The 26625-nt window shown below is 40.5% G+C and overlaps 1 protein-coding gene across 1 annotated transcript in view; it reads right to left on the reverse strand.

Annotated features, from left to right (window-relative positions):
- Positions 1-26625, reverse strand: part of Fat4 (FAT atypical cadherin 4) — a 153526-nt gene that overhangs the window by 58309 nt on the left and 68592 nt on the right. The window contains exons 2-6 of the mRNA XM_027926740.3: positions 25896-26027; positions 17116-17377; positions 15447-15797; positions 8719-9641; positions 7325-7499 (exon numbers count right to left, since the gene is read on the reverse strand). Coding sequence (XP_027782541.2) covers positions 7325-7499; positions 8719-9641; positions 15447-15797; positions 17116-17377; positions 25896-26027 — 1843 coding nt within the window. The remainder of the gene's footprint in view (positions 1-7324; positions 7500-8718; positions 9642-15446; positions 15798-17115; positions 17378-25895; positions 26028-26625) is intronic.

Genomic DNA, 26625 nt, shown 5'->3' on the forward strand with positions numbered 1-26625 from the left:
AGGAATTAGTATTTTTATTTATAGTTATAAATCTGAATTAATTCACAGGTAACCTGTCCCTAGAACACAGCAGTCGTAGTGTTGGATACTCAGTTGAACTAGGAAGCCTGTGTAATTGCCTCTAGGATATACTTCCAATTTGCCAATTAACATTCTGCATTATTTTTTTGAAGTATACCATTTTGGTTTCCTGATCATTCCCTGCTAATAACTACACTGGAGATATTCTGTTTATCGCACATTTGATAAAACAGTAGGGCCAACTCTTGTGAGGAGAGCGTGGAAGGACATTAACTGCTTTAAGGAAGCTCCTCTTTTGGAAGGTCCTGTGCGTCCTGCCTGCATCCTGTGCCAGGCAGAGCCTGTGGCCCCGGGATTTCTATTCGGTCCAGTACCTGTTTCCAGAAGTAACAATAAATAATGCATAGTGAAGGCAGCTTATCTGTGCTTTTAATTAAAGTTAAAATACCATCTTTAATTGGGTTGCAGTCTGTTTAGCAATTTAATCCTATGGGGGGGTGGGGAGGGAATGAGCTAAAGCCTTTTTGCTCTGTTCTGTTTTTAGTAACGTAACCATCCAGTCTCATACACGTGATGGGTGACTGTAGCTTATTTTGAGCAGTAGACAGGAGTGGAGAGATTCCAGATGTGCTGCTCTATGGACATGTAGTCAGTAAATAAAAACACGATGATAGCTGGAATGCTAATGTTTTCTTCCAAAAAACTCAAAGATTTAGAAGTTTGCAAGATTAAAAAGCTGCCGCTCAATTCCTACCCCATTGGCGGCGATGACCTATCTCTCTGCTGCCACCAGATAAGAGCAAAGGGAAAGTGATTTGTGAGATAAAGAATAAAACTGTCCAACTCTTTTTCTTCAGAGCACTTTGACATTTTCCTGATCCTAGGAACACTACAAAATTGAGCATAACATGGTATCCGGGTCTAAAGACTGCCAGGGTTTTCTCATGTCACCCTCCAGTTGGACTGCTAAGTCACAGCGGTAAATATGTATTTTAAGTCCTGTGTCAGAGAGTGCATTCCTGGAAATAGGACTGAACTGCAGATTCTGAAATCTGATGTCTAAAACTTTCACATTTTCCTGAAACTGTGGCTAATCATGATATCGAAAGGACAACAGAGCTAACAGAACATAGAGATGAGGTCACATAAGAGTCTCAGTGACGTTAAGTTCATCTGGCCTGAGGTTCCTCAGAGGGTCTGGTTTCTGTCTGCATTTACCCACGAGGGATCCTCAGGCTCCGGAATGAACACATCCCCCATTGGTCCCAGGAACACCAGGGCATTTCAGAGCAACTCAAAAGAAAGCTCTCTTGGACAGCTGGGCTTTGGGACAAGGTTCTACTTATTCTTCCATTTCCAGCACTGACAAAAGATTGTGCCCTAAGGCCACAGTGCCCCTGCTGACATTCCTCAGGCTCCCAGCCGCTCTTTACACCCTTCAAGTCCCCAAGGAACACTTCCTCGTACTTGGATTTTTGGGAGCTTTCTCTCCTGCACTCAACACTCCCCCTAATCAGCCCCCCTTTCTCCATGATGGCAGGCTTTGCACACAGTAGGTCTCACATTTAACAGCCTGAGTCCTTCACAGACATGAGTTAGACTTCTACTATTCGTTCTTTCACTAAGCAGTCTGCATCCCTGAGTTTCCTCAGGGTCAGGTGATGGCATGAGGAATTTTCAGTCTGGATCCAGGGAACCAGGACCGGTTCTTGCGCAGTCTGCACATGTGGACCAACGCTGTACGCAACCATCTTCTGTGAAAGTTCCCTACAGGCTGACTCATGCGAGTCAGGAGAAAATATTTTTAGCTCTCTCATCTCAAGTTTTCTTTCTTTCTCTTTCCCCCTAGCCAAACGTCCCTTTTGTGTTATTATTCTGATGAAGAAATACTACGAGTGTTTGTTAAACTTTCTGGCCAAGCCCACTAAGCCTGCGCAACCATAATTTGGCTGGACTACACTTTTTAAAATTTGTGGTCTTTTGGAGTGGTTAAACACTTACTATGCATGTATTCTTTAGAAGTTTAATAAGAAATGCCTGATACGCAAAAGAATGTTTCAATCTATATATTGATCAAGTGAGATTTTATATGAATGGTAATTATTTTTTAAATAAGAGTTTTAGAAATTTGATCCATAGATTTTGAAAGACAATATTTATGTAGTAAGGAGTATTGGCAAATACTTCTAAGATTATGAACATCAAAAGTTGATGGAAAACCACTATTGTTAAAATCATTTTACATACTTATGGGAAAGAAATGAGGTTTAGCAGTTTAACATGTTATACCAATTAAATTTATAATAAATACTTCATAGTTGCTACTACTCCATTTTACAGAGGAAAGTATGAAGTTGAGAGAAATGTTGTAATTCACCGGAATCACAAAGAAATGAATGACAGAACCAGAATTTAAATAAGATCAGTTCAAATTCAGATTTCTATCTTTGCATTATTATGGGGATTGCTTTGCAAATAAGAGAACTGCTGAAGTGAATTTTTTCCAAATTCTCCTTGACCTATGCTGTGATTTAAATCTGAGATTTTCCTCAAAAGCTCATAAGTTAGATAATGCAAGAATGATCTAAGATAAAATGATTAGAATATGAAAGTTATAATCTAAGAGTGGATTAATCCACTGATATTGATTAACTGGGTGGTAGCTGTAGCAGGCTGGGTATGGCTGGAGGAGTTGGGTTGCTGGTGGTAGGCCTTTGGGATTTCTGTTTTGTCCCTGGTGACCAAAGCCCTCTCTGCTTCCTGACTGCCACGTCTCCAGTACCTTACTTCTGTTAACCTTTCCACCTCGATGTTCTGCCTCACCTGGGGCCCAGAGCTATGGAGTGGCCATCTTTCAGCTGAACATCTGAAACCCTAAGTCAAAATAAACTCTTCCACCTCAAAAAAAGTTCTTGTCAGGTCTTTTGGTCACAGTGACGAAAAAGCTAACTAAAACAGAAACTGATACGGAGAAGTGGAGTCACTGCTGTGACTAATCTGACCGTGTGGTTCAGAAGACTTTGGAGCTGGTTTTCAGGGGCAGAACTTTTTAAAAATTTAGAGATGCAAACTGGGAATGCTTTAAAATGTTGTAAGTGAGCTTCACGGATGATTCTGGTGGAGGCTAAAAGATTAGAATGCCAATAGAACCGTGGACAGTAAAGACTGGGCTAGTGAGGTTTCCGAGGAGGAGGGCCCTATGGGCTATTGGACCCTAGGTCGTTCATGTTACATTCGGCCAAAGAAGTTGTTCTAAATTTTGTCCTTGTCTTCAGACTTTCTGAGTTGGAATTTACAAGTGTTGGACAAATTTATCTGAAAATTTCAAGGCAGCACAGCCTTCAGGATATGGCACGAATATTGCTGGATGTTTTTAGCCAAGTTTACTATGAAAATCAGGAGCAAAGTGCAGCATATAAAGATTCGAAAAACTTGCAGTTTGGCCAGAAAAGTACAAGTAAAACTGTGGCTAAGGAAGTTCTGGTTGTTAAAGAGGTTGCAACTAGTAAAGAAATACTGAATACTTTACCCTGAAATAATAGGAAAGATGACTTGAGTGCATCTCAGAAATTGGAAAGACCACACCCATATCCAGCTGAAGGGTGTAAAAGTAGAAACCTCTTGGAGCAGAGAGTATGGGGGCACCCACCATGCTTGGACAGGGGGCCTAGGAAGTTGTTTCACCAAGCCTAGCTGGCCAGGCACTGAGAGGTTGCTACAGCCATGGCCTCAGAAGGTATGGCGACTGGTTAATGTGGTGGCAGACCCTGGTGGCAACAGCATAGTTCTGGTTCAGCAGGGATGCAGGATGCTGGAAGTCATGAAGGCTTCCACCAAGATTTCACAGGAAGTCCTGGAAGACCAGATTAAATGTAGAGAAAACAGAGTCTCTGCAGGCTTTCCCTGAAAGGCTGATGCAAGAAAATTGGAGAAGAAACTGAAGCTGGAGTGGAGACTCCCAATATTAAGAGATGCCAGGAATCAAGCAGAAACAAGGTAGGAGAGAGGCCATATGGGCTGCACCAGCAAGACCATAGGGGTGGACCTACACAAGCCCTGTGGGGAGAATATCACAAAGCCACGTGCCACACATCCTAGATATGAAGCTACAGGACTCATGTGCCCACCAGGTTTGGGTGTTGCTTTGGTCCTCATCCCTCTTTCTGTGCCCTATTTCTCCCTTTTGGAATGAAAATGCTTACTCTGTGCCATCATATGTTGGATGCGACCTTGTTTGATCTTTCCTCTCAGTCTTATATAAGATTTGGGCCTTGGACTTTTAGGCAACGTTGGAACTGCTATGATTACAAGAACTCTTAGAAATGGACTAAACGTATTTTTTTCATTGTGAAATGGGCATGAGCTTTTGTGGAGGAGTAAAATATTATGGTTTAAATATGAGGTGTCCCCCCCCCCCCAAAACCCATGAGTGAGGCAGTGAAGAATGTTCAAAGATATAATGATTAGGTTATGAGAGGTAATTTAATCAGTGAATCAACCCACTGATAGGGATTAACTGGGTGGTGACAGTTGACAGGTAGTGTGTGGCTGGAGCAGGTCACTGTAGATGTGCCTTTGGGGTTCACATTTTGCTCCTGGTGAGTATAGATCTCTCTGCTTCCTGATACCTTGAGTAGCTTTCCTCCTTTATGCTCTTCTGCCGTGATGTTCTGCCTTATCTTGGACCCAGAGCTATAGAGTTGACTGTCCATGAACTGAGATCTCTAAAACCATGAGCCCAAATAAAATCCTCCTCTACATTATTCTTGTCAGTTCCTTTGGTCACAGTGTCAAAAACAAACAAAGACCTGGCTAAAACAACCTGCAGGATGAAACCCCCATCACAATTTGAACTACAAAGTCGGATGTGCTGGGATCTGAATCTACTCTGTTATTTATCAGCTATGTAATTCTGAACAAATTATTTAACTACTCTGAGTTTGGGTTACATATTTGAAGAAGAAATAGAAACACTTAAGTCTTTGGGTAATTGAGATGATAACAAAAATATCCTCTGTAGAAATGGATAAATGTCTGCAAAACCTGGCACACTGATCACCACAGATGGCTCTACATATAAATCATCATTCCCTTCCCTCCACAGTATCCCTCCTTTGCTTTTCGGTCACACAGTAAGATTTTTAATGCTTAGGAGTATTTGGTTTAAAAAGGCACTCTTGTCTACGTGTCTATGTTCTTTCTCTGCCACAGCTTTTGACTTAGAATAGTTTGAAGTGCAAATTCTCAGACAGGAACCTTCTATATGCTATTCCCTGGAAATCTCAGGCTACCATGCACACACCCTGACACTCACAGTCATTTCTCCTCCCTACCTGGGAGACTAACATTGTGACCCATCTCTGCGCAGCGAGCTTTACAGCCACCGGCACCTTCAGGAGCTGGATTCCTGGATCTGTTTCTCCCTGCCACTCCCATCCACAAAGTCTATTTGTATTGGTATCTCCTAGAGATGTCCATATGATTTCAGTTGGAATTAGTGACGAGAGCTGCAGTACTTTAACCTTAGTTCTAAACATCAGACTCTGCAATCTCTACTCACTACACCCTCTCTTTTTTCCAGGTGACTTTTGGTATGCTTGACTGATGTGGGCAACACAGAAGTGACCACACTTTTACAGAAGCATGCTTGCCCTTAATGCCTAATGACCACAAAGCACAATACTGACAACACACACGAAGAACCACGTTCAGATCAACATGGTTAAATTTCACATGGCTCTCACACCACATTATGCTCATCATTCCTCAGAGTTTCATAGTTTGCATTAATGCAATGTGGTAATTCCTGCCTTCAAATATACTGAAAATATTGTTCTTCCACGAGGCATTTACATGTATATACATATCTAGATCAAGAGGGAAAATGAGACCACAGTTAAAAATCAGGAGCACTGTCGTGGAATATTTAGTGTGCTAAATCTGTTACCTGTAATCTCAAAATCTCCTGCTATTTTAGGAATAGCTCCATGACACAACACATTATAAGCTGTAAAATTTTTAACTCATTACCAAAATTTTAAATCATTACATTAATAAAAGACATTTCAACAATAGTGAAATAACTATTTGAAATCTCAGAATGTTGTTATATCTGCGTGTCCACATATCTACACTATTCTTACATATGTATCTCTATTATATAAAATATGTATTATATATATAACAGGCATATATGCATATACCCATGTAGGTATACATACATATATAAAATATGTATTATACATATAACAGGCATATATGCATATACACATGTAAAGTATACATACATGTGTATATGCATATATGCCTGTTATATATATATATGTATAAAATTTCAGTCATTTGAAAGTCCAACAAATATCCTTTGGCTCAAGACTATTTCAACATTTTTTTCTTAAATACATCAACATAATTAACAATTTAATACTAAATACTGAATTGTGACATTATTTCCATAAAACATGTTAAAGAACAACATTCCATAATTCACCAATCCCCTGGAATTAGTGTTTTTAAATTTGCTTATTCAACAAATATTTAAGCAATTCCTACATTGTTGAAGGCATATTGATTCTTGGGTACACTTTGGTTGCTTCAATTTTAAATTAGTAGCTTTCTGTATTTATAAATACAATCAAAACTAAAAACGGTAAAGAGTAATTTGTACTCCACAATCTACTTGTGTAACAATATGCACAAAACAAACAGTGTGAACAGCACTGTTGCTTTTTAAACATATGAACTGCACTTCATTGCCTCCTGCAGACGCCAAGGTCTGATGTGCCTTGCTTTCCCTGACCCCTAGGGCACCTCGCTGCTGTGCTAAGCTAATGAGAGCCCAACCATTGTGACACTTTCCCAGGCTCCAGGAAGCTCATCAAATGCTACAGCTCTGTTACAGCACAGCTGGTCCTCGAGGGTAATGAAGTGGAGGTCCCCCAGACCTGCTCCCCTGTCCCCAAGACCATCAAACCATCTGCAGGTTTTCAAAGGTGAAGCTCTGTGAGTGCTTCCTCACTCAGGTGGTGGAGTAGGTCACACCCAGAGGTACTCAGGTGGGTTCCAGAACAAGGATTCGCTCTGCTTTACAGAAACAGAGCTTTAATTCTCACGTGTTTCGGTCCTGACCACAGACGTGAGCATTTTCTGAAGTCACTTGTGTGGTGTTGATCATGTAGGTAGAGCGAGTGTTTCGAGCATTAGTAGATTTCAACAAATGTCTAATTTGTAAGGATGAACGAGAATATTTTCATTTACTCATAAACACATTATTCACAACTGAATCAAGTTATATTGGACTCACCTGAATCTGTAGCTGTGACCGTCAAGACAAAGTGCTCCTTTGTTTCGCGGTCCAGACTCTGTGTGACTTTAAGTTCTCCACTGGACGAGAGAGTAAAAGCATTGTCTTCATTACCACCAAGTAGAACATATGAGAGTTTGCTATTGGATCCTTGATCGTCATCCCTTGCCACCACCTACAGGGGAGAACAGGATGCGTCATTACTGTGAGCAAACCTATCCTAATGACACCATGAAATAAAATGTATCAGTGAAAAGACAATGAGGTTAAGTCATACAAAAATATTCCTAAGAGGGTTTCAAGCTCTCAAGTAAAAAAATAAAAATGGTGAAGAATAGTATATATCATGTGTGTCTATTTGTGCTGAAATATGCATAAAATTAATGTCTAACATTTGGAAGGCTCCACAAACATTGCTAATGTTCGGTAAGAGACAGGACATGGGGAAGGGGTGGAGAAGGCCACCACATCTTAGGCCCTCAGCCCCTCCCCACAGCGGCCAGAAGTGAGGGGAGACTGGGCCAAGCTACAGCTTAAGGGAGGAAGCTAGAGGACCCCAGGGGAATTCAAGTCTCTAAAGGGAAAGTCCTCAATCTTGGGCAGGCACAATAGCCCAAGGGACTGACCCAAGGTCAACTTGTTGCTAGTTAACATACATCAGCATCACATTCCCTCCCCCATGTGAATTTTCTGGGGGTAAAAGAAACTTAGCTTGGGTAATAGAGAACTAATTATGTCAAATCCAGCTGTCAATCAAGGTGCCAATAACCCCAGCCACCCAGAGAAGAAGGAGAACTAGAAGCCCTAATGAAAATGAAATCCACTGTGAAGATGGGCCTTGAGCTGTTTGGCAGTTCTGCCCACTCTGCGCTCCCAGAGTGTGTTTTGCTTTCAGTAACCTTCTGCCTTGCTGCTAACCGCCTGCCTCTCACTCAGTTATTCTCTCAGGACCCCAAGAACCTGGCTTCAGGAACCCCTGGGGATGCCTGTCCATGTGTCAGCAGCACTAGCATCAGTCTCGCTGGGTAGTTGAAGTTTTGAGGAGGGAAGGGAGAACACTGCTTGTAAGAAACTTTTCCAACTTCGATATCATTTTACTTTACCATGGTGTGCAGCTGTTACTGACATGTGAAACGAAATTCAAAGCAACACAAATATATAAATATGCGCAAGAGGAATATACACAAAAGAACATGGCTGAGATGCAACATTTCAATCTATATGGGAATGAATAGGTTTCGTAAGCTTTCCTCTTCCAAATCTGGTCTATCTGCAACTAAGCATTTACAGACGAGAATGAGAGAATGGGGGGTGCGTGAACACTGTCCAGGACGGGCTTTCCAACTAGGTGTCGTAGAGTGAATGCAATCTTTCTCATGCTTAAATATACTGACCTGAAGGACTGTTCTAGGCAGTGTCCCCAAATTCTCAGGGACATTTACAGAATACGGAGATAGCTCAAACACAGGAACAAAGTCATTAATGTCCAGCAAAACGATGCTGACCGTGGAGGAATCAGTCCTGGGGGTGCTTCCCCGATCTGTAGCCTGAACAGTTAAAAGGTACGTAGGGGTCTTCTCTCTATCCAAAGGCTTCGCCACGGTGATGGCACCTGTGACGGAATCGATCCGAAATTCCTGATTGGCATTGCCATCCACAATGCCATAGCGCACCTGTCCGTTCGTGCCTTCATCTCCGTCGGCTGCAAAGACTTGCACTATGTCTGTTCCTGTGAGTGTGTCCTCGTGGATCTCCACTTTATACAAAGACTGTGCAAAAACAGGGTTGTTATCGTTGATGTCAAGGACCATAACTACTACCTCTGCAGAGGAAGAGAGAGGAGGTTGGCCTTTGTCCGTAGCCACCACTGTTAGAGTGTAGTTAGCAACCTCTTCTCTGTCCAGTTCCCCGGTGAGCCTCACTTCACCATCAATGGTCCCGATGCTGAACTTGTTCCCCAGGGGGTTCAACAGGGTGTACTCTATATAGCTGTTCGGGCCACTGTCTGGATCCGTGGCTTGAGCTTTGAAAACAATGGTATCAATAGGGGTGTTTTCTGGAATGTAGGTCAACTTAGGGGAAAGGAACGCTGGTGGGTTATCATTTACGTCCAACAAAATGAGGGAGACTTGGGCAGTGCTTGTGAACCTGGAGGCCGGGAGTGGCGGCAGGTCGTGCACCTGCACAACCAGGTTGTAGAAGGACTGACTTTCTCGGTCCAGAGTCTTCAGGACTTTCAGCACACCTTTCTCGTCCACTGTGAACTGCCCGAGGCTATCACCCGAAGCAATGCTGTAAGCCAATTGGGAGTTGACACCTGAAATTAAAGGGAAAAAGCACTTAATGTGTGCTGATTGCAGATTATTACTGCATGTTTGCTATATGGTAGAAAAATTGGACACACTTGGTGAAATTATTTTTAGTAAATAATACATACACATCACTCCCTTCCTGTTAACTTTTGATCTGAAAAGATGTTTACAATCTGGTGAACCAATGATCCATATACCGCATGCTCTTTACTACAATGTTGAAACATTAAATTACAAAAGAGGAGAAAAACATTCCAGAGAGCAGATATTTTTCTATACATTTCCTTGTTTTTATCACATAATTCCCCAGAGTCCAACACTAACAGTGCCACAATCTGTATTATTACTCAAACATTTATAACTTCAGTAATTTATTGAAGCTGACATCAATTTCAGAGAGGAGTAATAAAATGTTCTGATGTATGGCATTAGTCATGGATGCTTTAAGTCTACTTTTACATTTCTTGTCAGAACCAATAAATACTTTTTAATTCCTATTAAGCATCTGGCCAAGTAATGGCCTTTGAGAAAATAACTGTCTCTCAAATTTTATTATACATATTTAAAAGTATTCTTTAAAGGAATTGTTAGCAGTAAAATTATGCATTGAATTCTTGAAGCATAAATGTTCATGCTATTATGGGGCCATATTTAGATAACATCTCTTTTTTTCCCCCAAGGAATATGTGTCACTTTTTTACTTTAAAAATATCTAAATTCTTATTTCAGAACATGATTGCAGCGCTTCTGATAGTAAAGATGATGTGGAGAATACACCAACCTATTTTATTTTTCATTAAATAGCAGAAAGGTGAATAGAAAATAAGCAGCGGAGACAGAAAGAAAGTCAGATTTTCTGCCTCAAAATAGTGGCACTCAAGGCCATGCACCTTTTTATATTTTGCCCTTAAAATGTGAGGAATATTCCTCATGATATTGCAGGATATTGTGATGGTTAGGGATTGATGCACAAGATAGTCCACCCCTAATAAAGATTTTAAACTCCGGGGCTAGGGACAATCTATTGATAAACATGAATTGCTTACAAACAGCATCCATACTCCACGAGTTAGTCAAATATTTAGGTTTCTGAATTCCACCTGCAGAAAGGACATCTGCTCTTGCCAAGTGTCCCAGAAAAATGAAATCATTCTTTTGTTCTTTTTCCAAACATACTTTTTCTCAGGATTCTGTGAGTATCTGGTTAGCTTTTGCCCTCTCTTGAATCTCATGGATCTCCTCACAGAGGCGGCTACCTGAGTGATGACATTCTCCCTCCTACTGTGTAGCGCCTGTTCTTTTCAGTAACACCATATTACTCCTTTCCTGTGAGTTGATGGTCTCTAATGTCCTTTGCCTATGTGCTGATGCAGAGGGAAAAAAAAAAATATTTGTGAACATAACTTTCCAGAACTGATTTATTGACCCCAAACTTCAGGGTGAACAATCTGGTGCAAATCTTTGGAAAGGTAGTTCCTCTTCTCATTATGAGTTGCAATATTTAATCTTTACAGTTTAAGCCTAGTCAGAAATGCACAAAGCTGAGGTTATAGAGTTCAGAATACTTAGGAGCTTGAAGATCAGGGAGATATGAATAAATAATGCTAATGGGGTCCACAGGTCAATTCACCAGCAGGGGACAAAAAGAATTTAAGATCAGGATAGAGAAAGGTCAACAGCCTACTTCACCTCCTCCTCTTAAAACTCCACAGGTTTGGAGATAAAAATGTACATCAATGTTGGTGGAACATTTTACCCTTGACGATCTTATATGGAGGAGAAGCTGTGTGTACAGAATAACTAATTTTTATTCTTTCTGAGGACATCTCTCTGTCTTTCCTGTGACATAGTCCAGCAGTGAATGTTGAACGCTTCTTCCTTTAAAAACCCAAACACAGATACTAAGATAGGTAGTTATGAAAACAAAAACTGAATAAAAATAAAATGATACAAATGAGCAAAGGGATTGAATTGTTACATGAAGATCTATGAAATCTTCCAAACCAAGGTTCAGAGAAATGAGGAATACCAAGACATTCCACATGGCTGTGAGGCCTGAGCTGTCCCTCCCTAAATGCCCTGAAATGTGAGCTAATGAAGGGATGCTCGGAGCCCCAGGGCCACCAGGCCTGCTCCTTCCTTAGGTGAACAACAGAATTACAGAGGCAAAAGCAGAACACAGTACCAGGACTTTATAGCCTCCTCGTAAACAGGAACAGGACCTTTCACAGGGGAAAAGCTGGTGGGTGTTTGCTTGGAGGAAGAAAGGGGTCGGAGACTGCCTAGAGTTAGGAAGAAGAAAACTGTGATCTTCCACTCAACAAATGATGATGAATATGTTAGCTAACGACAACAGAAATGAACAGAAGGTAGCAGCTCTTATCACTGAGAAAAAAAAACTATTTTTGTAAAAAATACTGCGAACTAAGAAACAGCTCTTATCTCAAGAACTGAGCACTAACTGCTGAACTACAGGCCACAGAAACTGTCCACCTTTACTTTCCTGTGAAGAGGGAAACTTTTCATTCCTGACAAGTCTAATAAGTGCTTTTGGAAACATGCCCCACATCTAGAAAACACACAGGGACACACCAACACCGACAAGCTCCCTCAACAGTCGCAGCACACTGAAAAACAGAAAGCTGAATTATTTCTCCCTCTGCTCTTTGCATCAAACATCTGAATCATGAAAAAGTAGATCTATTATTTTTAGATTTTAAATTCTCTCCATAAGTGTTGAAACTTGAATTTAGTGGGCTTTTGTAGCCCAGCAGATCTTTAAACTAAAAACAGCCCACATTTCAAACCATTTGTGTTCAATTTTCTGAAAGTCATTTAGTTCTATGATTCTTCTTGGCAGATTTATTGGTGTGTGTGTGTGTGTGTGTGTGTGTGTGTGTGTGTGTGTTTATATATGGAAACAAAGAGATCTGCATTTCAGTGAAGAATTTAGTTCTAAGGATCATGGCACATAAAATACAGGAATAGGCAGGCGAACACTTCAGAATTAAATGATTAAATACATGCAAGAACAAGATACATGTCGCTCTGTGATAAAACGCATGCCTTTATTCACAAAGAACTCATGTTGGCCAGGCTGTCCACAGTGGCAGCACGTGGAAGTGCACCATCTTCATGCAGCAGTTCCTAACAGTGCCTGCAGGGCACAGGGCAGGGAACCCATCAACCCATCTGCGATGCCGAAGGTCTGCACTGTGCATCCAACATAGGTAGGGAAAGTTGTTCAGCCAAAATCACGTCACCACCCTCATGTTCTCATATGACTTCCTGATATTCTAAAATACGTCTGGTTTATAGAATAATAAAATAATAATCAAAACTGGGGTCTTTTCATGATGTCCCCATTTTACAGTGGTTTTCCTCAGTATGATTCCTTATCATTGCATGGAGACATTGAGATTAATACAGCTATTACCTATTTTATGAAAATAGTGAAACGTGGGCCTGATTCTCATGAAATGGTCTCATCACCTAAAGTGTTACAGGTTAAACTCTGGGAGAGTGAGGTTACAGGTAACAGCAAATGTTAAATCCATTTTCATGTCTTCCCCTTCACCTAATATGACAATATGACCTCCTCAGGAACCTGTTGATCAGAGATTAAGATTAATTTACTAATTTAAAAATGCCTAAATCAGCTGCTGGTGCCTATAATCCCAGCAGCTTGGGAGGCTGAGGCAGGAGGATCACAAGTTCAAAGCCAGCCTCAGAGATGGCAAGGTGCTAAGCAACTCAGTGAGACCCTGTCTCTAAATAAAATACAATAGAGGGCTGGGGATGTGGCTCAGGGGTCAAGTGCCCTTGAGTTCAATTCTTGGTATCATCCCTCCAAAAAAATATGCCTAAATCATATTTCTTGTGAAATATTTAAGAAGTATTTGTTGAAACTCAGTAATTTTTATCAACAAGGTTATCCTTATCATTATTCTTGTAATTCAGAAAGAATAGGAACTTTGTCCCATATTTTAGGTCAAGGTACAGGAAACTGCACTGATAAAAGTATTCAAAACTAAAACAATGGGTAAATGTAGCTTGTAACTTTTATGCAACACAATCAAAGGGGAAAATAGTCTGTGAACAGGGATTTGGAGTCCATGGTTAATGTTGTGCTTCAGCATACTTGGAATATTCCAGCAGGTTGTTGACAAATAAATTTTCTTTTTTGCTCTTTTCCCAGTAACCCAACATTTTAAGTTAAGGGGGTAAATATAATTTATTCCAGAGGAACCCACAATTTTATGAAACAATGAGCTCTCTCCAGCAAATAATAAATAAATCACAGAGATGTACCATGGAAAATTCTTAACTACAGGAAGATCAAGCACAGCTACAAGGACAAGTAACTGAAGGATGTATAAATGGCATTTCAAATGTTCATATTCTGGGAACAGGTAAACTGAAAGTTACCATAGCACAAAAATCAACCTCGGAAAGAGAGGTAAGGCACGGTTGTACTTGCACATCTCGTTGGAGCAAATCTACAGACCTGGCAGTTGGTACCCAAAGAGTGTGCAATGTTCTTTGACCAGGACTGAGTGCATACTAACATCTGGTAATATAGTTTTTATTGTATTATATTAGCAAGAATGGTAGCAATAGTAGTAGTATTGCTATTACAGGTACTCCTATTTTTACCTATAGCCATGTGTCCAATGTCAACTATGTTTGAGTAAGAGGAAGAAACCTCAAAATGCACCCAATGGATGCTAAAGAGAACATTTCTAACTTTGTTTATTGAAGCACATATTAAAAAGCTGTGCCTTTTACTTCTCTTATCTAAGTGGCATTTCTAGATACCCCCAAAAGGGGACTAAATATAGATCACAATGAATGCTGAGACAACATGGCATTCTGAGATGATATGAATCATGCACATCACAACCAGGAAACTCTAAATTAAGGTTGATATGCCTGTGTCATAAGGCTGGAGATGTACTTCCGTTTCAAAGAAGTGTGTTTTGTTTTATTCACTCCAAAGACCTTTGGCTGCATCCAAAAGAAAGAAAAACAAGGTACACTAACAACTTTCCAAATCATTGAGCTCAAAACTGATAATCTGTACAATGTTATCTTTAATGCTGTATTATCTGAAGCCTGTATTTGCAAAATAGGTCTCAGAACAAAGACCGAAGGGGTCAGCTTTTAAATGAAAGTTTGCAGATGCTTTTTAAAAAATACAAGTCAAACACACACACACACACACACACACACACTTAATGCAAAGTCTCAATTTGATTATATGGCAGGAGTTAAATAAATATAAGGCTGTCCTCTGAATCATATCATGAGAACTTACTAAAATATCTTTACTGATTTTCATTTTGAAATACATCATTTAGTGATTTATTCTTAAGTATTTTTCTTTAAGGCTTTTGTTTTCTTTTGTTTCCAGATTTTATCCTTTTTAAAGTTAAAATAATACATATAAAACTAAATGCTTCTTTTACCTAACAAAAACCTACTAAAATGCTGGCTTATGACTAAACTTCAAAACTGACACAAATTTAGGGCAAAAATAAATAAATAAATGCATAAATAAAATAAAGGTACAATTTCCTGTACCTTGACCTAAAATATGGGACAAAGATCCTATTCTTTCTGAATTACAAGTTCAAAATGATACAATCTCTGTTGTGTAACTTTTATAAGTAAAAACTGATGAAATATTGAATTTCAAAACCCTCGGTAGTTGAGTTACAATTTTGCAAAAGCTGAACACAGGAAATGAAGAAAATATTTAATATCAGTGATATTTAATGAGATTTTGGGAGTTATTATAAGGGACATACCATCATCTGCATCGGTGACGTTGAACACGAGAACAGTAGATCCTAGAGGTAGATTTTCCATGAGTGACGTGCTATAGGAATTCAAGCTGAAAACAGGTGGGTTATCATTGACATCCAGTATGTTGAAGTAAACTCTGATGGTGGTAAACTGTCCCCCACCGTCTTCAGCACGAACGGTGAGGATGTAATACTGCTGTGCTTCATAATCTAATACTCGAGTCAAATTAAAGACTCCAGTAACTGGATTCAGGAAAAATATGCCGTCTTCATCATCTTCACTCACAATGTATGTGATTTCTCCATTCACACCAGAGTCATCATCCGTAGCCAAAATGGCTGCGACCAAAGAACCTACCAAAAGGAAGAGGGAGTCTGAGTTCAAGGAGCAGGAGGAAGTAGGGACACACACAGAGATACCAGGCCCGTGTTTATATCGTCAACTGCTTTAACAAGAGAACCACTATGAAATTCTCGTGCACATAATATTCTTCAGATTTCTACAGTGTCCCTGAAACCAACACACCATATACTAATAAAACAGGTATGTCATGCATTTACATGTTACATGTTTGCATGTGACATGTATGATACACGTAACATGTGTGTTCCATGTTTTATTATCAGTGGGTCTCAGGTAATAGTGTAAAAGTTCTGAGGGATTATCCAACTTCTGGTATTACTTTTCTACCTGATGCAATCAAAGTAAAAGTAATACAATGAATTCCATGTACACATGTGGACTCTACATTGTGCATTGTTCAGCTCATGTACTCACAGCTGTATTTACGGCAAGAAATAAATGTGATCAGAATTTCATGGACATGAGCGACTTGTTGGAGGGAGAGAAGAAAAGACTGCAGGGGAAGGGAGACGTCTATAAATGTGTATTTCCTTTGTAGAGTATCATAAACCTTATGACACAACTTCTTCCAAATGCAATTCATAATAAAATTTTAACTTTAGATAAGAATTTCTAACAATGGCAATGAAGCCTCACACACAACAGAAGCATGGCCCTGAGTGCTCAGATTCAATCACAGCATAAGATGTGCAGAGGCCAGATTCCGGTTAAAGTAGCATTATAGTTCAAGATTCAGGTTTAATATTTATTGAGCACCAACTTAGCCCTAAGCCCCAACCTAGTACACTCACACAGACTTTCTAAACTAATCATTACACTATTTCCGAATGGAATTATGGTTTCCAGTTTATAGAAGAAACTGAAGCTAAGAGAAGTGAATTAATTTGTTTGTCCTGGGTCACTGAGCTACTAATTGTTCAAACTGTTAAGAACAGTTTTTCATGTGTTTCTCTTTGCTCTTTCTGAATTAAAAAAGAAAAAAAAAAGCACAATCACATACATTTTTAAAGTGGTAAAAGAGCATCAAAACTGTGGTTGCCAAAAAATTAACACCCACGTCATAAATATTTTCTGAAACAGAAATATCTATAATTAGTAATCAGACAAACGGCTAACCTCATTCACTTTCAAAAAATCTAGCAATTTTCTTGGAAATTGTACCAGAGAAAGCTAATTACAAGATTCCCATCCCAGTGCGGATGTTTGTATAACTGGTAGCACGCGGTGAAGAAGAGGCACTCATGGAGCACAATGCTAATTGTAGTCAAAGGTGATTCCTGCGACAAGCACCAGGGACCTGCCACCTACCAGGAGCTGTGTCTTCAGGGATGTCAAAGGAGTACACTGGCCTGGAGAATCGGGGCGTGTGGTCATTCACGTCGCTGACCGTTATGTTAATTCTCATGTCCGAGGACTGAAGGCCATCGTCAGCCCGAACCAACAAGGAGTATTTTGAGCGACGTTCCCGGTCCAACCGCCTGGTCGCAATCAGGTCCCCAGATTCAGGGTCGATGCGGAAGCTGTCATCAGCCCCACTGATGATAGCATAGGTGACAAGAGCATTTGCACCCTGTGGAGAGAGAGAGAGGGCATTGAGCTCCTGGGTGCAGAGCAGGAAGAGCAGGGTCCTCAAGACCTCTGAGAGTGTGCAGGTGACACAGCGTGTCTCTGGCTTTCATTTCCTCTGATGCTGTACAATGTCAAATTGTACCTGGAGAGAAACTTCACTGTGGAGGCGAAGTATTTGCACATTGAAAATTACAAACACTGATGTAAGAAGTTAAATAGGACAGACAACTGGAAAGACATCCGTACTCACGCTACGGAAGATTGTAGACAGTTACAATATCCTCCTCTTGCCCAGGCAGCCCACAGATTCAGTGCAATTCCTAGTAAAATTCTAATGGTATTTTTTTGCACAGAAATAGAAAAATGAATTTAAATTCCTATGGAACCTCAAAGGTCTCCAAATAGCCAAAACAATGTTGAGAAAGAACAAAGGTAAGGCCCCATGCTTCCTGACTCTGAATCACTCTAGAGAGTCACTGATTAAGACTGCATGACAGACAACAGGCCAAGGTCAAGAGTAAGAAGCTCAGAAATACCTCAGCTCATCTCTGACGACGGTGATGAGAATATACAAAAGGGAAAGACTAGTGTCTTCAACAAATGGTGCTGGGAAAACTGGCTTAAAAAGAATGAGCTGGAACCTGATCTCACCCTGCACATAGTCCAAGGGTCCAAATGGACACTTCTCTAAAGAAGACATAAAAATGGCCAACAGCTACGTTTACAGATGCTCAATGTCACCAATCGTCGGGGAAATGCAAATCAGAACCACAGTAATATGTCACCTCAAGCCTGTGAAAGTGGCTTTTACCAAGAAAACAGAAGGCAGCAAACACGGACAGGGACAGGAGAAGCCAGGAGCCTCCTGCTCCGCGGGAACGCAGCACCACCCAGTTCTGCGGAAAGTGTGACGTGTCCTCCAAAAATTGCAAACGCAACCACCAGGAGATGGCAATCCCACTCCGGGTATTTATGCAGAAGAACTGAAATTACTATTTCAAAGAGATATTAGGACCCCATGTTCAGGGAACATGATTCACAGTCAGCAAGATTTACCAACAACCTAAATAGCCCTCAGTGGATGAACAGATGAAGAGAATGAGTAGCACCCACACGGCTGAGGGGCACTTTTACAAACGAAGACCCAGGGTTCTGAGACGCTGGTTAACTTGTGCTCCAACTCTCAGCCTCGGGTGGATTTCAAACCTCCATGTGCCAGACTCAGCTCCTCTTCCTTCTCATCCAGCCGACCTGGGCAAGCACAGGCAAATGCCAAATGCCCAGGACTTACAATGAGCACAAGAGAACAGAGAACAGAGAGGGAGGGCTCTGAGTTGCTCTTCTAAGGGAGATATATGCAGAGTGGAGCTAACTGGGCTGCTAGAAGGGAAGCTTTGTCTAACAGACTGAGAACAATATCCAGGTGCAAGCAGAAGCCCAGAGAGAAGGAGAGTGAGGGGCTTGGCCAGCTCACTGAGGGGAGAGTTCTGATCTACAACAAAAGAAGAAAGTCAAAGTAAAATGTTAAGTTATGTATACTATTTGGAGAATCTCAAACATAACACAAACTGATTTGAATTCTAGGGCCAGGAAACCTGATCTTGTTTTAATTAGAGTCAACCTTTCAAAGACTGTTGACACACAGAATGTGCTAGAGTGAGGGGAAGACAAATAAAGGAGGCAGGGTACAGAACTTAGCTCAAGAGCTGACAATGCTTGCAATCCCAGGAGGCTGAGGGAAGAGGGTGGCAAGTTGAGGCCAGCTTCAGCAACTTAGTGTGACCCTGTCTCAAAATAAGAAAATAAAAAGGGCTGAGGGTATAACTCAGTGGCAATCCATCTCCAGACTCCGAGTTCAGTCCCCAGTACCAAAGGAGAAAGAATCTGGGCCCCAGAGGTGGGGCCTCCACTTTCCCGAAGTTGGTGAAAACAGCGAATGGAACAGGTTTCAAGGCCCCGCTCTGTAGAGGGAACACAGGGGCAACGTCTCAGGCCTGTGATGTGAGTTATGACCCTCAAAACTATAAACCACCAACCAGGGAGCGGGAGGGTTAGTCATTAAGGTTTTACTAGGTGTTAAGCACTGCCCTGAGCACTTCACTTCAAGGAGACTAATTAAGGTAGCCCTACAGGCCAGCTGGTTATGAAAGCACCCTTCCTGTGCCCATTTTGAATACAAGGAGACTGAGATGAAGGGATTTGAACCCAAGAAGTCTTGCTCTAGAATTTAGACGCAGCATAACACACAGGAGAAACTAGCAAGGTTACGTGATTACAAGATAAAGAAATAACAGTAACAGTTCTCCTTAATTCAAATTTCCACATATATTCCACTTATTTCTTTTAACAATCCTATGCAATGGCAAAGTGAAAGAGAAGAAAATGTTAAAAGAATCTTCAAATTACTTTGCTGGGAAGACTTAAGTCTTAAGAAGACTCTGAAGACATTTCAGGAATGGCATCTGCTCTGGTGCAGAGGAAGAAAGGAAGGCGAATTTTATTTGCGGTGCATTCAGTGATGGATGGAGAGATCTGTAGAAACTGCGATCTGGCAATTACAGATTGGGGAATGACGTCTGAGAAAAGTATCTGAAGGTCACTGAATGGCAGTGTCCCCTGAAGTCACAGGGGCTAATGAGAGTTTGAGTTAGAATAAATGAGATAGGGACAGTGCATAGGCCTGAGCACAGACAGGTGTGTGGAGTGTGAGCAGGGAGAGGAGGGGTGGGAGGAGGAGGGGTGGGAGGGGCAGGGAGAGGAGGAGGGGAGGGGTGGGAGGGGCAGGGAAGGAGGAGGGGTGGGAGGGGCAGGGAGAGGAGGAGGGGTGGGAGGGGCAGGGAGAGGAGGAGGGGTGGGAGGGGCAGGGAGAGGAGGAGGGGAGGGGTGGGAGGGGCAGGGCAGGAGAGGCAGGGGTGGGAGGGGCAGGGAGAGGAGGAGGGGTGGGAGGGGCAGGGAGAGGAGGAGGGGTGGGAGGGGCAGGGAGAGGAGGAGGGGTGGGAGGGGCAGGGAGAGGAGGAGGGGTGGGAGGGGCAGGGAGAGGAGGAGGGGTGGGAGGGGCAGGGGAGGAGGGGCAGGGCAAGATGGCAGAGGCAGGGTGGGGCACATAGGCAAGGGCACAGATCCCCCACCACCGAGGTGAGGAGAAGCTCTCTAGGAGGGGTGGATTTTAGCAGAGTCTGAAATCAAGGAAATCTGGAGAATTAGGGAACTGGGCAGATTTGGAAATGGAGGATGCTAATGCCATAGAATTTTCACATCTATTTCTAAACACATTTCTATATTTTTGAAATATTGTTCTTCTTAGATATGTGAAACTATGCATATTATAATAAAAATATTGAGTTCAGTACATGCTGTTTAGGTTAAGAGGGATGCTCTGGGGCCTCACTTTTGGCCCTGTTACTTACCAGGTGCCTCCCGCCGGGCACATACTTGACCCCTACAGGCCTGTGTTTCCTCCCTGTACAATTGGGAGGGTACTATTACCTGCCTAATAGGGTCGCTGTGAAGATTAAATTAGCATCTATAAAAAATCTCTAGAACAATCCTTGAGAAACACTAAGTACAGGAAAGTGCTGGTTGTTATTTTTATTTTTTAAGTTTTTTATAAGAGAAATATTTGATGACTTAGAGTACTCTAAATGAACAAGTTAGATCAAAACACAATTGGAGTGTCTGCATATTCTGGGGAAAATATGGTTTCTGACATCCCCTTATGTGTAATTGTTGATCTTGACACCAAGTAACTAAGGTTGGTGTTGTTGACTTCGAAGCTACTTTCACTTAAATAGTTACCTAAAAATGTACCTTTTGCTATTAATAACATCCAGAAGTTTCCTTATTAAAATATTCAGATTAAGAACTTTCAAGAAGATTTTTAGGAAGAACTTGAACTGTGTTGCTCAGGATCATGAAGGTGAGCTGGAAGACTTCAGTCTCCATGACCTTCAAACGCAGGTCTCTCCTGGACTTCAAGGTCAAGCACATAAAGGGAAGACTTCTAATGGCCTTAGGCAAAAATATTCCTTCTTTCAAAATTTATGTTTAGTGGCATTTGTGATCTTTTTGTACCGCACTCCCAAAACCGGTCTTAAAATTTAATAAAGTGAATGTCTCAAAGCCCATTTTAATTTAATCATGGAATAACTGAGTTTAACACATTACCCACATTTATCTTGTATATTCAGGTGTATGTGAGTACATAACATATTTATTGTAATTTTATGGTTTAACAAAAACACTCGGTAAGAATTTGACACTGGTAATCTGACCACATTCTGTACCCTTGTTCCATTTGTCAAGGAATTCCACCATTGCAGTAGGCGGTGCAGGCATGGAAGCAGCCACTCACGTCTGACCTGCTGAATTCATACACACTTGGAATTTAGGGGAAAGCAAAGAAAAAAAACACATAAAGCTATGACACAAATGGCTTGATATTTAGAAATGCCCCATGTACAAAATGACTAAATAATAAATTATATTCTTGTGACAATTCTTTTGAAATAAAAGAAAGATCAGACATGCTGATTAAAACAATCTTTTCATATTCAAAATCAGCTGACATGGTGAAGTAAACGTACTAGCGCATGCCTGGAAACGTCTAGCCAAGAGTAATGATTTCATTAGGTCTTTTGAAAGTCTTATTTTTTAAAATATCCAAAATATGCCATATCAGCAACACAAGAAACAAATATCATGTTTCAGCTGCAGTGCAGTGGAAATAAAGATGTTTAAAAATACCCTACTCTCCGGAGAAACCACAGAGACAAAAGCACATGGAAGGAATTCTGAAGGTAAATAGCTCTAAATTCCACATGCACTTTACAACCTTAACCAGCATTTGAAAAACAAGTAGGGTACCATGAGACCATGTTTGATCATCCTGCCTCATTATGGGCATAATAATTCTGTTTATAAAAGGAAAACAGCGACTGACAGAGTCAGATGCTTGCAAACATGTGTATCTTGATCCAACACTTTTCAAATGATATTTAAATGAGAGTCAACATGTACAGGTTGCTTTCTAAAACTGGGATTCCTTTACACAGGCGTGTCCTTCAGCCTTTCTCAACTGCCCTGCAAGAGCTTGGATAGTCTATTAACACTCACATGGTAGGTTAAGCAATTAAGGAAATGACTACAGAGAACAAAAAACATATTGACACATAATGTGCAGATGACCTATATGATCTTAGTGTTGTAAAGAATTCCACTAAAGGGCTGGGATGTAGTTCAGTTGGTAGAGTGCTTGCCTCGTATGCACAAGGTTCTTGGTTTGATCCCTAGCACCACCAAAAAAAAAAAAAAAAAAGAGAGAGAGAGAGAATTCCACTAAACATCCCAAGTCAATACACCGGATAGTGTCACATTTTAATACTAGCCACCAATTAAATGAAGCACCTTTCATTTCCTGTTCAGTCCTGTTCCAACTAGATGATAAAAACAAACAAACAAAAAACAAACAAACAAACAAAAAAACAAACAAACAAAAAAACACACAGGGATGATTGGGGAAGAGAGAAATCCTTTCAAAAACTTTTTTTGTTTGTTTTCTAGATTCAACTGAGAAATAAGAAGCTGAGAAGAGTGTAGAAATTAAGGTTTGTCTAAAAGCATTAATATTAGTTTATTCTAAATAATTCAAACAAAGAAAAAGGGCAACATTTCCAAATGCCATGGTAAGTCTAGGTACCCATGCTATTGTTAGAGTCTGTAAACAAGTCTGGATGGCGCCTGGCAAAATGCCAGAGGGAGTGGTTTGTGAAGTAACACCAGCAAGCCATTAAGTGTGGAGATTCCTTATTGGTTGACTGATGTATCTAGTTTATGCTAATTAGATAAGCTGTGTGGAATGTATATATACCCCTCCTGTCCTGCAATAAATGGCTTCCACTCCTGCTGTATCAATCTACACAAGTTGTTCGTCACCCCCCGGTTATTTTGCTGCAGCTGGACTGCGGCATGCTATTTTTCAAAGGGCCAAAGAACTGTCAGTGCCTCATGTCAGAAGTCAAAATACTCAGTACTTATTAAACCTAAACCACCACTAAAAATTTAAGGGAGCACGTATTCAAGAAGGATAGCAGCCTAATGAGCTTCATCTCTAAAAACAGAATGGCCAAATATCACAAAAATGTCCCTCATGCCTTACAGTTGTAGGTTCATCACCTTGTTCCCTTCCATCCTCTCCTTGCCTTCTACACACACACTCCCACACTCACACACATGCATGCACCCATGCACACTCACACTCATTCGTACACAGGTACAGAAACATGCACACACCCCACACGTGCATGATCCGTACACACAGTCATGCACACACACATACTCATGCATACACATGTACAGACACATGCACACACTCACACATGTGCAGATCCAGTTAGAAGGCTTTGCTGATCTGCAGGCCTTTGGACAGCCCCACTGCACACCCTTGCCCTTCCTTCTTTATAGCCTTACACTTTTCTGTCCCTTACCTCACTCTGTCTCACTCCAAATGTGCGATTTCTGTGTCCTGGATTCATCACTCTGCATTCAGTAGTCTTTCAAACTGGGGTGTCTAAGTGAAAACACCTGCCTAGATGCCGAGGCATTTTTAAACGTAAAAAGCAACTCTCAATAGAAATAAAATAAAATGAACTCAAACCCGTGTGGGATCATGACTGGGTAGAGGCCTAAAACTTTCCCACTGCCTCAAATCTTATGCTAACTATCAACATATCTTAAGAGACAAATTAGACAGCAGCGTGAGCACGCACACCTGATCGCACACACTGAAGTCACTTAACAGGCAAGAAAATTAACACACACAGCACTGAGTTTCTATTAACACTTATTTGTACTCTTGAAAGGAAAAAAAGAGGGAGAAAAATAAAAATATAACAGCTAAGATACTGGTATTGGAAAGGCTGAATGTTCCATCTCCTAAGTTGAGAAAGCAGTGTAATGATTAAAAACAACAAAAGTTCTGAATTACAATTTCATTTGTCATTCAGTATAAATTGTGTTGAATGACCCCATTCTATTTAAAGTATTTTATGGAATAAACAGCATTCCTTTAAAATACATATTAAAATTAACAGGGTTACTGCTTTATTCTTCTGAAGTGATAAGAATAAATTACTTCAATTAAATGAGTTTCATTTGCTAATTCTACAGCAAATATAACCAATGAAATAACCATTATAATTACAATTATGAACTTTTTTATTGTTATTGTTATTGCTATTTTCAAATTAAAGTTGATGAAATTTTATGAATTTATATATCCAAATATATTTTATCAATGATAAGTTTTAAGAAAACGTATTTGCTAAATCACAGCAATGATATTACATATATATCAGTAATAGAAATGTTCAGTAATATGACTCTTTCCATGATAGGATTTGGAGGAAGTGTGGGCTTTTCTCCATATATAATTGAATAATAGGTAGTAAACACAAATCCTTTCTAATGGAGAACTATAATTATCTAAATGTCTGTGCTTTATTCTTTTCCCTTTTACTATTTAGATTTTGGAGAAATTTATAAATGACTAAGACATTATGTATATGTATTGGCTGCTAACATTAGTCTGTAATGTATTCACTCGTTTAAAGTGAAAGAAATAAATTTATGAAGAGCAGACTCAAGCTAAATATCAAGCTGTCAGCTCCCCTTGGAGCACGGGGAGGGCCGGAGGCCCAGCCCTGTGGCGGGCGTGGCTGTGGGGGAAATGAAGGTTCTGCTGTGTTGGAAAGGGATCCCACTTTACTCAGCTGGGAGATTAGGGAAACCCTTTTCCCAGCAACAGAAGCAGCCACACAATGCATTTACTTTATGGGGAAAAAATATATATATACAAATTATATAAGTTCCCAGACCATTTGGAGCATGCTAACTTACATGGCTAACTGCAAAATGTACAGAAGATAATAACCTAAATTGTGCCCCTAAACTTCACACTCAGCACTGGACATAAAATTTCTGCTTATTGAAGAAATTGAAATTCATTAACTTGTTTGTATAATATCCTTAAAACGCACATTATGTAATTTGTTTTAAATGTATATGTAGTACATACACATATGTGAAAGCTAAGCAGGACTGTAGGGTATCTTTAAAACTTTGTGAGTTAAAAGTTTTCACTTTTTTGCAATTACAAATAAAGTAAAAATCAGATAGTATCTGCCACCAGATAGTAAATTTGAATGACAGAGGCATAAAAATGAAGACTATTTTTAGATCCTTTCTTTTTTTGAGAAGCAAAATAATCTGGCTAAGAAATCTCAAATGCAACCAGCAATTAACTAAGTTATGAACTGCTGATCAATGGAAAATCACCTCCTGATAGATTCTGTCTTGACAGTCTTATATCACATTTCAAATATGATCTAACCAATGTTCATTGGGAAGGAGCACCCGATGCAAAACCTTAATTACAATGTAGTCAAGCTGTCGATATGTATTTGGAATTTGATAAATTGCTACCATCCTGTGTTGCAAAAATTCAGAGACTTGCTCCAAGCTACCTCATCAGCATCCATGGCTGTTAGCTGCATAATCTTGGAGCCATCCCCGATGTTCTCCTCCACGGTGAGATCCAGCGTGTCTGTTGGAAATATTGGTGGATTGTCATTGATATCTTGAAGGGTTATTTCTACCTGCAGAGAGAGAGGAGAGAGAGGAACAATGCATGAGGGTCCCGTGTGCCTACAAGATACCAGTTAAAGCACACACCCAGAATCCATACCATAGGCCCCGAGCATGAATCAGAACCTGTGTGTTCAGCATCCCAAGTAAAACAGGCCCCTAGGGAAAGTTGTGAAATATTTATAGAAAACACAGTCAAGCGAAGATCATTTGACCTGTTGGTAGCAATTAATTTTACATCATCACCATGAAGCTTACACTAGAGAAGGCCCACTGATCAAATGTCATTTTAATCCCCAGTGAAGAACTATTAAGTCTTGGGACCATCTGTCATTCAACCATTAATCTTGCCTGACACAGTTGAGGTGGTGGAAATTTTCTTCCTGAAATGTTTACATATTACCAACTGATGTCTAGGGAAAAATAAGACGTGCACATGTTGTTTTAAAAAACACTGAAAATGTTCCCCCTTTAAAGTCAACCCTCAGCTTTGGGGCGATGAAAAATACATATATCTCTCTATCTCTACTCCTATCAGCACTTCTTCTTGGTGATAAAAATCAAGCAATCATTCCTTTCAGACCCCTGTTTGCATAGGTTGCAAATATT

Source organism: Marmota flaviventris, chromosome 7 (assembly GCF_047511675.1).
Source record: "Marmota flaviventris isolate mMarFla1 chromosome 7, mMarFla1.hap1, whole genome shotgun sequence".
NCBI lineage: Eukaryota > Metazoa > Chordata > Mammalia > Rodentia > Sciuridae > Marmota > Marmota flaviventris.